Source organism: Delphinus delphis, chromosome 6 (assembly GCF_949987515.2).
Source record: "Delphinus delphis chromosome 6, mDelDel1.2, whole genome shotgun sequence".
NCBI lineage: Eukaryota > Metazoa > Chordata > Mammalia > Artiodactyla > Delphinidae > Delphinus > Delphinus delphis.
Window position 1 is genome coordinate 8704341 of NC_082688.1, and position 15538 is coordinate 8719878.

The 15538-nt window shown below is 43.0% G+C and overlaps 1 protein-coding gene across 2 annotated transcripts in view; it reads right to left on the reverse strand.

The window, feature by feature from the left end:
• RALGPS1 (Ral GEF with PH domain and SH3 binding motif 1) overlaps nucleotides 1–15538 on the reverse strand; it is a 329731-nt gene that overhangs the window by 232784 nt on the left and 81409 nt on the right. For both annotated transcript variants that reach the window (XM_060014138.1, XM_060014137.1), the window contains exons 2-3: nucleotides 14634–14755; nucleotides 11339–11446 (exon numbers count right to left, since the gene is read on the reverse strand). In XM_060014138.1, coding sequence (XP_059870121.1) covers nucleotides 11339–11446; nucleotides 14634–14690 — 165 coding nt within the window. In that variant the 5' untranslated portion in view covers nucleotides 14691–14755. The remainder of the gene's footprint in view (nucleotides 1–11338; nucleotides 11447–14633; nucleotides 14756–15538) is intronic.

Sequence of the window (15538 nt, forward strand, 5' to 3'; positions counted from 1 at the left end):
AAAGCCAAACACACGTAGAAAAGGTTGCTGATGAGCAATCCTTCTCCAGAAGTTGGAGGCAGGCAGTTTTACCAAAAAGGAGGATGTGGGTAGGAGTGGGAACCGAAGGGCGAGGTCAGGTCCTGCCCCTTTCACAGCTGGCTCCCAGGCTCCTAGGGGTGTGGCACAGCCTCAACAGAAACACAAGACAATGAGGCCCTCGTGGTTCCTGCCGTGGTGAGGGCACGTGCCTGTGATGAGGACACTCAGGAACAAGTCTCTTATGGCTTCTCCTTATTTTCGAAAATAAAGCCTTAATACGGGCTATCCAATTAAGCTAGTCACCTGGCAATGCCTTCCTTCACCTTAACCCCTTCTCCCACCTCCTCCCTCCTAGCCCAGGGCCCCCTACAAATCCATGATTTTTAAGGAAATGGCCAATCTCCACATATTACAGAACATTTCTGTAGAGATGAAGCTTTCAGAATGGAGGGACCTAGTGGATCACGTCACAATACAGCCCTACAGAAAAAGAGGAGGTGGCTTTATGTCGATAAATGACAGCAAATTAGCCAAAAAGAAAACAAACTGGTTTTTGCATATGTTGAATGTAGTGTTTTTCCCCCTAACAGTGGCTGACTAAATCCCCTCTTCCCAGCCACAACCTTATAGTATAAGGCTCTCCCCGAGTCCAAATATACAAAGAAAGCTGTTGGCAAATCAGTGGTATGTCTTATAATAGAAGATATCTTTCAATTTGCATTTAGATCAATCCAAATGAGCCCCAGGAGGGCTCACGGAACAAAAAGTAATCAGCTCCAAAGATACATTCCTGCTTCTACTCCCAGAGCTGCTGTGTCTGACAGTTTTAGAATCATAGTCAAGGAAAACAAATTAAAGAGGAAGACACCATTTGTGGTCCATCAGTGCCATCACAACTAATGGGACTATGAGTTGCTCAGTTCTTTTTGGAAAGTAATCTGGCAGTAACCCATAAAAAAAAAGTTCTTAACATTTTATTTTTTAATGTCAAACTTATAAAAAATTTGCGAGAATAATATGATAAACTCTATAACCTTTCACCTAGCTTCATTATTAACATTTGGCCTCATTTCCTTTATTTTTATGTATATAATTATATACATATATATCTATAAAATTATACACACACACACACACACACATTTTTTCTGAACCATTTGAGAGTAAAATAGAGATATTATGACTCTTCACCTCTTAATCCTTCAGCATTTTATTTCCCAAGAACAAGATGATCCTCTTACATAACGATAAAATTATTATACTTAGGAAATTTATCATTGGTACAACCGTATTATCTAATATACAGTCCACATTCAAAATTTGCTAATTATCCCAATACTGTCTTTTACAGCGAGTTTTTCTTCATCCAGGATCAGGCACTATGTTTAGATATTATCTCCTAAAAATTGAAATGAGCATACTATTGACACAGCAATACCAATTCGTACAGAAAGAAAAGCACAGGTATATAAGAAGATTAGAGAGAGAGAGATCTACATTTAGATACAGAGATGCATATAGATGTTTACTGAACAATTATTTGTAGTAGAAAAAATCTGGAAGTAATCTAGAAGGCCATCAAAAAAGGAACTTGTTGAAAAAAAGTATGGTACATGCAGACTCTGGAATATTATGCAGCTATTAAAAATAGAGAATTAAATCTATACATATTGATCTAGAAGAATGTCCATGATCTGCTGATGACAAAGACAAGTTCCTGCTTTGCTTTGTGCTCTGCTTCCAGCCACTGGGGAGAAGGACTGAGGTCTAGCTGCAGAGCACCCCACTAAAACTATAAGGACCTTTGAAATTATCTTAACCCTTTTGACCATAAAATGACACACATTAACAGGAAACCACATTAAACAAATGCATGGTTTGATGACTTAATTATAAGACGAACACCTTATAACCGTCATCCAGGTCAAGAAACAGCCACCCCAATCGATGGCAGAATGGACCCCAGAAATGTGGTATATACACACAATGGAGTATTATTTGACCTTAAAAAGAAAGGAAATTCTGACACATGCAACAACATAGATGAACCTCAAGGACATTATGCCAAGTGAAATAAGCCAGTTACAAAAAGACAAACAAACACTGTATGGTTCCACTTATATGAGATACCTGGAGTAGTCAGATTCATAGAGACAGAAAGTAAATGGTGTGGGCTGGGGGGAATGGAGAGTTGTTTAATGGGCACAGAGTTTCGGGTCTGCAAGATGAAAACAGCTCTGAAGACTGGTTGCACAGTAGTGTGAGTGTACTTAACACAACTGAACTGTACATTTTAAATGGTTAAGATGGTAATTTTTGTGTTACATATAGTTCACCACAATTAAGAAAAAAAAAAGAGTTCCTCCATGTGCCTTGTCCCAATCACAAGTCCCTCCCTCCTGTCAAAAGTAACCACTATCTTGACTTTCGTCAAGTTTCTCTATAATTTTATCACCCAAGTAGTTTACCAAGACTATATCTTGGTATTGACCATTCTGGGTTGCCCTGGCATGACCAAGAACTTGCATTGAGTGCCAAGATTTATTTATTGGATCAATGGAATGTCACATACAAGGGGGAAATCTAGTTCAGAGTTCGGTCATCCTCCTTGTCATTGGAATGCTAGAATTCCTCAACTGAGTTATGAACTTGGTGGGGGGGGTTCCAGCCAAGATGGAGTAACAGTATATTCTTTCAATATGTAGGTTTGAATCTTTTTTTATTTTGTGAACATCTTCTTAAATTATAGTTTAAGTATTTGTTCAGTTTCCTTGCCTTTTATTCTCCTCTTTCAGGGATTTACATTATTTGTATGTTGGATCGTCTTTGCTTATCATTAATATTTGTCACTTTTTTTAATGAATTTCTTTCTTTCTTTTTTTTTTTTTTTTTTCTGCGGTACATGGGCCTCTCACTGTTGTGGCCCCTCCCGTTGCAAAGCACAGGCTCCGGACGCGCAGGCTCAGCAGCCATGGCTCACGGGCCTAGCCGCTCCGCGGCATGTGGGATCTTCCCAGACCGGGGCACGAACCTGTGTCCCCTGCATCGGCAGGCGGTCTCTCAACCACTGTGCCACCAGAGAAGCCCCCAATTTATTTCTTTTTTTATGGCTGCATTGGGTCTTCGTTGTTGCATGCAGGCTTTCTCTAGTTGTAGCAAGCGGGGGTTACTCTTCGTTGTGGTGCATGGGCTTCTCACTGCAGCGTCTTCTCTTTGTTGCAAGGCACAGGCTCTAGGCGCACAGGCTTCAGTAGTTGTGGCATGTGGGCTCAGTTGTTGTGGCTCGTGGGCTCTAGAGCCGGGCTCTAGATTGCAGGCTCAGTAGTTGTGGCGCACGGGGTTAGCTGCTCCACGGCATGTGGGAATCTTTCCGGATCAGGGCTCGAACCCGTGTCCCCTTCATTGACAGGTGGATTCTTAACCACTGCACCACCAGGGAAGTCCTAGCACTTTTTTCAAAGTCTTATTATCTCTTTCTTCATTTATTTTGATCTTAAAATTTTTCCTCCCTTAAGGCATTTTCTGTTATGTTTATCTATTCTTGTGTTCCTTCTACTTCAACATTCATTTCCAAAATAACTTTTATTTTCAATGCTTTCCTAACTCTGCCACCTCATTTCTGAGATCTTTCTATTTCAGACTTATGTTGTTCATGTCTTACAGTGTGATCTTAATATTTTCTCTTAGCTTATTTTGAAATAGAAAGGTTATAGTTTTTATCTGTTTTTTTTTTTTTTTTATCTGTTTTAAGGCATGTCTTTCTGGCATGCTTTCGTTATCTACAGCATTCTGTCCTTACTCTTTTTTTCTTATAATAACTTTGAAAGACTTGATATCAATAATTTTCTGTTGCTTATTTTTATGTAAAATTAGCTTTCCTAATTTTCTAGAGGGGAACATGGCTCAGGGTAGCTTTCTAACTTCACACAGCTCTTCTTTTGGTTACTTTCATGTAGTGTGCAACACCATGCAGTTGCTTTTTGAGATTCCACACACACACACACACACACACGCACACACACACACACACACATTTACTTAGACCTCCTTTTTCCTTAACTTTCCCTATCCTGATCATTTTCAGTCCACTCCCATACTGAATTTCTCTCTGATATGGAGCCTTCTTCTGGAAGTGAGCCCTGGTTGGTTGGTCTCAAGAGCTCATAGGGCTAGTCCACAGATCTCTTCCACCCATCCATTATCTGAGTGGTCAAAATTCCTGTCAATTTCAGTTGCTATTCTCACATTAATCTGCCGAACTTTCCAGTGAATTCCTGATGGAAATTCTGCGGTTCTCCTCTTCTCTGGTCTGTCAAATGCCCCAATACTTACTTCTGCTTTCTCTTATACTGAAGCTGATACTCTGCAGGTCTTTTTGATACTGGTGGAGTATCCACAGCCATTTGTATTTTGGGTTTGATAGGGATAACTTGACACCTAATTTTATTGTAAATATTTCTCATGGGTTTCAGGGTTTGCTATCTAGTTGTTCTGGATGTTTTTACATGGGGATTCAGGGAGAATAAAGAACTATGCTGCCGCCACCGCCATCTTCCCAGAATCACTCAAATGATTTTTTTATTGGACTCTTGTGTCTGGCTTTTTCCTTTCTTTCATATTATTAGACAGGAAACTAAAATACCAGGTGGTCTGGTTCAGTTCCAACACCTGGCAGCTCCAATACTTCCCCAAAGACCAAAGACCCCAGGGGACCTGGCTTCACATCTAAGCTGAAGACACGCTGGCTCTGGCAGGAGCAGCCAAGTGTTAGTGCTGCACCCTCAGAGCCTTCACTGCCCTTCCCTAGAGTCTTCCCAGACTGGGCTGGGCTGAGCAACACTCTAGGGCTGAGACTAGAAAACCAGGCCCAAAATCTCACCAAGGGGTCTGGCTGGACAATGATGTTCTAGGCGCAGCCTAACTCTCTGCCTTTCCACGTGGGGAACAACTATAAAGGGATTTTTAAACCTCATTATTGCTTCATTCCTTTCACAAAGCTAAAAAACACAGCTCAAAAATACAACAAGCAGGGCTTCCCTGGTGGCTCAGTGGTTAAGAACCTGCCTGCCAACGCAGTGGACACTGGTTCGAGCCCTGGTCCGGGAAGATCCTACATGCCACAGAGCAACGAAGCCCGTGCACCACAACTACTGAGCCTGCGTGCTGCAACTACTGAAGCCTGCACGCCTAGAGCCCATGCTCCACAACAAATAGAAGCTACTGCAATGAGAAGCCCGCGCACCGCAACAAAGAGTAGCTCCCGCTCGCTGCAACTAGAGAAAACCCGCGCACAGCAACGCAGACCCAACGCAGCCTAAATAAATAAATAAATACTACAAGCAGACAAAGCAAATAGAATATAGAAGCTAAGCCAGCAAGGTCCATGATGTCTTCTACAGGAGAGAGATGCACTATAGTTTTGTGCCTGAGAGGACAGACTAGCACTACGCTGTCTAATACAGTGGTCACTAGCCTCACGCGGCTACTGAGGATCTGAAATGTCGCCAGCGCTCTTAAGTTTAGAAGACTACATTGAGTTTTGAAGATTTAGTGTGAAAAAAGAATGCAAAGTATCTCAACAATTTCATGTTGTTTACAGGTTGAAATGATAATATTTTAGATACAGCAAGTTAAATAAAAAATATTTTTAAAGTAATTTCACCTTTTTTAATGTGGCTACTAAAATTTTTTTTTTTAAACATCTTTATTGGAGCATAATTGCTTTACAATGGTATGTTAGTTTCAGCTTCACAACAAAATGAATCAGTTATATATATATACATATGTTCCCATATCTCTTCCCGCTTGCGTCACCCTCCCTCCCACCCTCCCTATCCCACCCCTCCAGGCGGTCACACAGCACCGAGCTGATCTCCCTGTGCTATGCGGCTGCTTCCCACTAGCTATCTACCTTACGTTTGGTAGTGTATACATGTCCATGCCTCTTTATTGCTTTGTCACCGTTTACCCTTCCCCCTCCCCATAGCCTCAAGTCCATTCTCTAGTAAGTCTGTGTCTTTATTCCTGTTTCACCCCTAGGTTTTTCATGACATTTTTTTTTTCTTAAATTCCATATATATGTGTTAGCATACGGTATTTGTCTCTCTCCTTCTGACTTACTTCACTCTGTATGACAGACTCTAGGTCTATCCACCTCATTACAAATAGCTCAATTTCGTCTCTTTTTATGGCTGAGTAATATTCCATTGTATATATGTGCCACATCTTCTTTATCCATTCATCCGATGATGGACACTTAGGTTGTTTCCATCTCTGGGCTATTGTAAATAGAGCTGCAATGAACATTTTGGTACATGTCTCTTTTTGAATTATGGTTTTCTCAGGGTATATGCCCAGTAGTGGGATTGCTGGGTCATATGGTAGTTCTATTTGTAGCTTTTTAAGGAACCTCCATGCTGTTCTCCACAGTGGCTGTATCAATTTACATTCCCACCAACAGTGTAAGAGGGTTCCCTTTTCTCCACACCCTCTCCAGCATTTATTGTTTCTAGATTTTTTGATGATGGCCATTCTGACTGGTGTGAGATGATATCTCATTGTAGTTTTGATTTGCATTTCTCTAATGATTAGTGATGTTGAGCATTCTTTCATGTGTTTGTTGGCACTCTGTATATCCTCTTTGGAGAAATGTCTATTTAGGTCTTCTGCCCATTTTTGGATTGGGTTGTTTGTTCTTTTGTTATTAAGCTGCATGAGCTGCTTATAAATTTTGGAGATTAATCCTTTGTCAGTTGCTTCATTTGCAAATATTTTCTCCCATTCTGAGGGTTGTCTTTTGGTCTTCTTTATGGTTTCCTTTGCTGCGCAAAAGCTTTTAAGTTTCATTAGGTCCCATTTGTTTACTTTTGTTTTTATTTCCATTTCTCTAGGAGGTGGGTCAAAAAGGATCTTGCTGTGATTTATGTCATAGAGTGTTCTGCCTATGTTTTCCTCTAAGAGTTTGATAGTTTCTGGCCTTACATTTAGATCTTTAATCCATTTTGAGCTTATTTTTGTGTATGGTGTTAGGGAGTGATCTAATCTCATACTTTTACATGTAGCTGTCCAGTTTTCCCAGCACCACTTATTGAATAGGCTGTCCTTTCTCCACTGTACATTTCTGCCTCCTTTGTCAAAGATAAGGTGACCATATGTGCGTGGGTTTATCTCTGGGCTTTCTATCCTGTTCCATTGATCTATATTTCTGTTTTTGTGCCAGTACCATACTGTCTTGATTACTGTAGCTTTGTAGTATAGTCTGAAGTCAGGAAGCCTGATTCCTCCAGCTCCATCTTTCGTTCTCAAGATTGCTTTGGCTATTCGGGGTCTTTTGTGTTTCCATACAAATTGTGAGATTTTTTGTTCTAGTTCTGTGAAAAATGCCAGTGGTAGTTTCATAGGGATTGCATTGAATCTGTAGATTGCTTTGGGTAGTACAGTCATTTTCACAATGTTGATTCTTCCAATCCAAGAACATGGTATATCTCTCCATCTATTTGTATCATTTTTAATTTCTTTCATCAGTGTCTTATAATTTTCTGCATACAGGTCTTTTGTCTCCTTAGGTAGGTTTATTCCTAGGTATTTTATTCTTTTTGTTGCAATGGTAAATGGGAGTGTTTTCTTGATTTCACTTTCAGATTTTTCACCCTTAGTGTATAGGAATGCCAGAGATTCCTGTGCATTAATTTTGTATCCTGCTACTTTACCAAATTCATTGATTAGCTCTAGTAGTTTTCTGGTAGCATCTTTAGGGTTCTGTATGTATAGTATCATGTCATCTGCAAACAGTGACAGCTTTACTTCTTCTTTTCCGATTTGGATTCCTTTTATTTCCTTTTCTTCTCTAATTGCTGTGGCTAAAACTTCCAAAACTATGTTGAATAAGAGTGGTGAGAGTGGGCAACCTTGTCTTGTTCCTGATCTTAGTGGAAATGCTTTCAGTTTCTCACCATTGAGGACGATGTTGGCTGTGGGTTTGTCATATATGGCCTTTATTATGTTGAGGAAAGTTCCCTCTATGCCTACTTTCTGCAGGGTTTTTATCATAAATGGGTGTTGAATTTTGTCAAAAGCTTTCTCTGCATCTATTGAGATGATCATATGGTTTTTCTCCTTCAATTTGTTAATATGGTGTATCACGTTGATTGATTTGCGTATATTGAAGAATCCTTGCATTCCTGGAATAAACCCCACTTGATCATGGTGTATGATCCGTTTAATGTGCTGTTGGATTCTGTTTGCTAGTATTTTGTTGAGAATCTTTGCATCTATGTTCATCAGTGATATTGGCCTGTAGTTTTCTTTCTTTGTGACATCCTTGTCTGGTTTTGGTATCAGGGTGATGGTGGCCTCGTAGAATGAGTTGGGGAGTGTTCCTCCCTCTGCTATATTTTGGAAGAGTCTGAGAAGGATAGGTGATAGCTCTTCTCTAAATGTTTGATAGAATTCGCCTGTGAAGCCATCTGGTCCTGGGCTTTTGTTCGTTGGAAGATTTTTAATTTTTAATTGCATATGTGGCTCAGATTGTATTTCTACTCGTCTAGAATGTCAGAAGCCCTGGTTTTAAAGCCCAGACAGATAATGCCACTTACTATCTGTGTGAAGAGGTGATTTTCCTCTCTATACTGGTGACAGTATACTGGGAATAATAAATATGCCTAATTTGTAAGGCTGTGGTGAAAAGTACATTAGATTAATGCATGTAAAACATTTAGCACAAGACCTAGACAAAGTAGGTGTTCAAAAGTGGGAGCTGCCGGGCTTCCCTGGTGGCGCAGTGGTTGAGAGTCTGCCTGCCGATGCAGGGGACGCGGGTTCGTGCCCCGATCTGGGAGGATCCCACGTGCCGCGGAGCGGCTAGGCCCGTGAGCCATGGCCGCTGGGCCTGCGCGTCCGGAGCCTGTGCTCCGCAGCGGGAGAGGCCATAGCAGTGAGAGGCCCGCGTACCACAAAAAAAAAAAAAAAAAAAAAGTGGGAGCTGCCCTTGTTATCACCATCCAGCATTAGGGGAATAATCAGGAGATGAAGGTTTCAGACCTGGCTCTGCCCACATCTGGCTATATGATCCAGGTTAAAAAAAAAACAATCTCTTAGATCCTTAGTTTCTTTCTTAGAAAATCGGGAGCTAATAATCTGCCTCATCAGGTTGTTCTGAGGACTGAATTCTTCTAGTCAACGTGTACTATGAGGGAGGCACTATTCTGGGCAATGGGGAAAGAGCCGTGAAAGAGATAAAGTTCCTGTCCTTCAGGAGTTTGCATTCTAGTGGAGGAGCCAGACCATACAAAACACTATTACAGAATGTAATGTAGGGCAGTCATTAGAGATATGAAGAAAACAGAGCAGGGTCAGGGAAGCGTGTGATGTACAGATGCTACTTTAGCCCGTGAAATTCCTGTCTAGGGCTGACATCTGAACAGAGACTGGGAGACATGTGGGAAAGAGCCATTAGGACAGAAGGAAGAAGAAGCACAGGACCCTGAGGCAGGGGGGTGCCAGGTGAGTCTGGGGAAGAAAGAGGCAGCTGGCGTGTAGCTGGGGAGCAAGGAGATGGGGCAGGAGAGGAGGCTTGGCCAGACCACGGGGCCCTGGAGGCTCACGAGGAATTCCGGATCTCATTCTAGTATAAGGGAGCCCCTAAAGAGTCTTACACTGGTTTTAAAAGGATCCCTCAGACACACTGAGGGAGGTGACATATGTGCCAGGCTCAGCATGGCCTGGCACAAAGTAAGCGTGGGAGCAAGCGATGGCAGAGCAAAGAGATGGGGCCCACTTAGCTCCACAGACCCCTGGAGGGCACCAAACCTGTTACAGCAAGGGGACTGGGAAAAAGTGGGCATGGCCGGAAATAATTCCGTGGTTCTGCAGAGAAATGCAGCCCTGGGCAGCGCTTGCAATCAGGCCACCCCAGAGCTGACGTCCTCCCTCCACCCTCAAAGTGTACAAGGAAGAAACCAGGTCATGGCAAAACGAGGAGCCAAGCCTGCTCCTCCACAACAAAGAAGCACAGGGTCCGACCAGCAGCAACACACTGGCTGAAGGAAAAACAATTCTTTTTAATTTATAATTACAGAATTTGTTCAAATAATATTGTCTATCATTGTAGAAAACAGTCATTGTAAAAATATAGAGAGTAAAAATAAACAAAAAGAAGAAAAATTAAATTCCAATTATTTAGAATCCTACAACCAGAAACTACAGTAAATAATATGTTTGGCTATATAGGTATCCACGTATTTAAGAATATGTAAACATCGGATCTAGACCTCTTCTTATGCAAATATAAATATGTAGGTGTTGTGCATGCTTTTTAAAAATGGCACTATTCTCTGTAAGTTGTGATGTAACCCAGCGGTCCCCAACCTTTTTGGCACCAGAGACCGGTTTCGTGGAAGACAATTTTTCCACCAGGTGGGGAGGAGCGGACGGTTCAGGCGGCAATGCGAGCGATGGGCAGCGGCAGATGAAGCTTCGCTCGCTCGCCCGCCGCTCACCTCCTGCTGTGCGGCCCGCTTCCTAACAGGCCGCGGACCAGTACCGGTCCTCAGCCCAGGGGTTGGGGACCCCTGCTGTAACCTGTTCCTTTCACTTACTATTCATATATATTGGGTACGCCTTCCAAGGTAGTTAAATTCCTAGATAGACAGCTTCCTGTTTTTTTAATCCTTCCAAGTTATTTATTATTTTGCTTTCATATAATTATATTATACATTCCTTCCTTAATTCTTTTTTTAATTTTGATCTTTATAACAATGCAACAAGTACTAAAATTAATTTTGTAATGCATCTGTAACCAGATAGGTACAAAGGTTTTTCTGCTCCAACAATTTTTCCAAACCAGGTACTACAATACACCTACTGAAAATATTTGTGGGTTTCTTTATTTTTAAAAACTTTTTATTGAAATATAGTTTATTCACAATGTTGTGTTAGTTTTAGGTGTACAGCAAAGTGGTTCAGCTATATATATATATATATATATGTATATATTCTTTTTTTTACATTCTCTCCCATTATAGGTATAGGTACATAAGATATTGAGTATAGTTCCCTGTGCTACACAGTAGGTCCTTCTTTGTTGTCTGTTTTATATAGAGTAGTGTGTATATTTTAATCCAAACTCCTAATTTACCCCTCCCTGCAGACATCACCCTTTTTTAATGCCACATGGTATTTCCTAAAGAATACTTTATTCGGCAATCCCCTATTGTTGGATATACGGCTTATTTCCAATCTGAGCAAACAACCCTGAGCAGTGACCCCCTCGAGCTCCCCGTTATGGTGTCCAGCCACCCACATCAGTCCTGTTACTTACAGCAAACTCCTCGGGAGTCACTTTCAGGACATCGAAGACAACGGCATCGTAGCTCTTGCTGGCATAGTCGCAGCCCTGGCCCTCCAGAGAGTCTGAGCTGCTGCTGCCCTGCAGAGGACAGGGAGAGATGGGGCCGCCTGAGCAGTCTGGCTGACTCCACAATCACTGACTCCCAAACCTCAGAACTGAGGATGCAAGAGGGGCAGAACCGTACAATGATAAAAGCTTCTGTTGTTTAGTGCTTTACCCTATTCCAGGCACTGTGTTAAGCACTTCATATGCATAATCTAATTTAACTCTCATAACAACTCTCTGAGTACACACTATTATTATTCCCATCCTACAGATAAGGAAGTAGAGGCAGTGCTACTTCCCCAATGTATCTCACCTAGGAAACTGAAGAGCCAGAACGTGAGCCCAGTTGTATATCTCTCTTACCCCTCAATCATACATGCCCTCGCTCACTACACCCCAACTGCTTCCAGCTGCCTCTGTGGCGGGGGGGGGGGGGGGCGGCGGTGAAAAGATACAGCCCACTCTTCACATCTTAGGAGGCCTGAGGAGATCACCTGTTTTGTTATGTTTTTCAAACATTACCTGGTTTCACCTTTTTCTTTTGTTTCTACTTAAATTCATTGCAGGAAATTATTATACAAAATGTTAAACTGACTCTCAAGGCTTATTTCATGTAGGGGCCACTTGGAATTCAAAGCCTGTTAGCTGATGAGGTGAGAGGTAACCGGCCAGTTTTGGAGACAGCGTGAAAGTTATATTTAGTAGAGCCCCTTGTTAAGAAGAACACCGGGAGTCCTGCATGTAAAGGAAAGGTCTCCCGTAAAAGAGCACGTCAAACTCCCCAGATGTGGCCAGTTACATGAAACCCAACACTGTAGGCATCCCAGAATGCTGAACATACCTTCTCTTCAATTTTACTTAATTCCATCAAATTCTACTTTGGGGAACCAATAGAGCTTACCACCCCAAAACTGTGCCCTGTTCATAAACGGTTTTATTCGTCTCAACCTGTGAAGAGGGATTTTGTGGTTTCCATTAACCTCAACATCTTGGACCGGGATTTAGAGAATATGCTTTTATTAATTCCCCTTTATTTCACTCTTTCCAAAATGGCTATATCTGGAAAAACTTTGCAATCTTACTGGAAACTAGAGTGTTTTTAGGCCAGGGAGGGAAACCAATAGTCAACAACTGAAAACGTGAGGTTAAAAGGAGGAGCAGAAACTTAAACCTGTAGATTTCAATAGGCCTCTGTCATTTAAAGGCTACCAAAAACTCTAAGATGATCTTAAGAAGCTCTGAGCTCTGAAGTCAGACAGGCCTGCTTAGAATGCCAGCTCCACCCGAGCTGCTGTCTGACCTCTGCACTTCGCAGAGCCTCAGCTACCATCTGTAAAATGGCACCATTAGAACCCGCTCCCCAGGGCTGTGGCACAGGTCATACAAAATGAAGCTTACAAAGCAACTGGCAGGATCCCCTCCCTGGGCGATGCTGATTCAAGGGGCCTGGGTGGGCTCAGGCATGGCTATTTTGAAAGTTCCACGGGCGATGGGACATTCTCCTCTGAGGAGAATCTGTGTTAAACTTTTGAAAAGTAATAAAGATTAATCCTGAATACTTCTGGAACTGGCCATCGATTCCACCCCTCGGTCTTACAGACCCTGAGCAATGGCTACCAATAAATCATTCTGCACTTCCATGTTCCCCTTCCACGGAGCAGCCTGAAGCAGGTGACGGGGCTGACCTTCTTCCGGGGAGTGTAATGTCATCATGGTCAGGACCAGTGGCTCCAGAGTCACAGAGGCCTGGCTGTGAATCCCCACCCACCGCTGACCAGCTGTGTGATTTGAAGCCAGTTCATTCACTGCTCCCTGCCTCAGTTTCCTCGCCTATAAACTGGGGGTGAAACAACAGCACATGCCTGATGGGGTTATTGTGAGGATTAAGTGAGATCATGCCTGTGGAATGTACAAAAGAAGTGCCCGGTATATAGTTAAGCACTAAATCATGGGTGTCTATCTGTATAAACGTGTCACTCAGTCACCAAAATGTATTGAGCACTTCAATTAGACATGCATTCATTTGTTCATTCATTCAACAAATATTTATTGAGCTCCCACCACGTTCTGGATACACATATACATGTATACTTGTATATATACACATATATGTAGATACATATAGTATATATGTGTGTTTGCACACATATGTGTATGTATACATATATACACAGACGGAGGCTAAAAAAGAAAGAAGTTTTACTCTAGACGGAGTGTAAACTGTAAATGGAAAGAGAAGTCTGATTCCTCCAGTTACCAGACAGAGTCCATTCCTGGAATTTCAGGTTTTATAACTTTCCTGTAACACCCCATTGCACCTGCCCCAAACATACACACTCATACAAGCGGCCTTATTTAATCAAAAGTTGCCCCAAATACATTCAGTGGTAGCGGTGGAGGTGGTGGTGGTGATGACGACACAGTAACTTTATTTAAATGTATACTGGCGCCACCTGGGAATTTTAACGGGTACCCACAAGTCTGCTTTCAGAACCAGAGATCAAGCTAAGGAATTTTTTTAAAGGGTTATAAGAAATGGATTGGTTCCTATGAATTCTAGCTGATTGCACAGGATCATTTCAAAAGCCCAGCTCGACCATGAGGGCCTTGTGAGTTCAGAACACGGAGCACCCCCTTGTCCGTTTATCACAGGAGCCCAGCGTTATGCATCTGACATGGTGGTCTCCCCAGGCCTCAGATGACACCCCCTCCCCCGCCTGCCTCTGTTCTATTACAGAACTTGGAAAGCAAACTCCCAAACCCCCAGGGCAGGGGCCCAAGCCCAGGCCACTCTCGACCACCAGCCCTTACAGCCATTTCCTCCTGAGCAAGGTAAATAGGAACACGGGGCCAGCTGGAAGCACTTCTGTCTGACTTCATTCCAGAATGTGTGACCTATTTATAATCAGCCACGGCTTTGCTTGGGAAAGGTCTGATCCCTTCTTGCCACCAAAATGGAATGTGGCACTTGCTACAACTGGACTAGGCAGGTATTTGTTTTTCTTTGAAGAGAACGACTTCAGAAAACACACTGATCCTCAGGACTGACTGCCTCCCAAATCTCACGCCTGGCATGGCTGGTCGGGAGGGCTAAGAATGGTGGCATTCATGGAGGCCTGCAGCCTCCGGGCCAAGACTCAGGGGGCCTGGGTCAGCTGCAAGGAGCCCTGGCCCACCCACCCCACCCACGGCCCCGGCCCTGGTCCTGCAGCCCCAGTACCTGTGGAGTGGCAGAGGTGACCAGCACGCTAGCCATCAGACCATTCCTCTTGTACATAGTCTCCAGGCCACAGGGAGCTTCAGGGCAGCCTCTGTCGGTGACATAACCTGTCTGAAGAAGTCCTGCAAGGCAAAGGGGCTCATAAAAACCAGCCTTCAAACCCAAGCTAATCCCACCCTGGGAGAGAGTTGTGCTGGACTTGAGCTGGTGACCCCAGAGGAGACCTTCAAAGAAAGGTTACACAAGCTGGTGGCCTTCAGGTTAAATATGGCCCACAGATGTAGTCAGCTAGGCTTGTACAGGTTTTAGTATGTTTTAAATTAATCACCAACATTTAAAAATTGGAAGGTTTCACACAGAATTCTGGATTTGTGACTTTTCTGGCAGCACTGGGCCCCATTCCTGCATGACAGCCGTCAGCTGGGCTGGGCAGCGCTGCCCCTTGTACTGGTGCACTTACTGGAGCAAGTGCCTTTCAGACCCCGTCTGGCCTGTACAGCCACTTGGGGACCTGCCTGGCTCCTGCAGACACTAGAGTTTGTGACCTTTGTTTTAAAAAGAAGGCAGGTGAAGAAGACAAACTGAATCTACCGTGTTTCCCTGTGCACCAGACCATTCCATCAATAATAATAATATGGGTACTAGCTAAGACTCGGAGAGTTCTCGCCACGTGCCATGCACCTTACTTACAGTAACTCCTCTAATGCTCACAACAGTCCTTGGTAGGTCCTGTTATTACCCCCATATTCCAGGTGGGGAATTTGAGGCACAGAGAGGTTAAGTAACTCGTGCTTTGGTTTCTTTGCTCATGCCGTCCCACCAAACCATCATTATTCAGGACCTGGCTCAAATGTCAAATGTCATCTCCCCTGGTTATCGCACCTGGACCACTCAAACAAGAACCA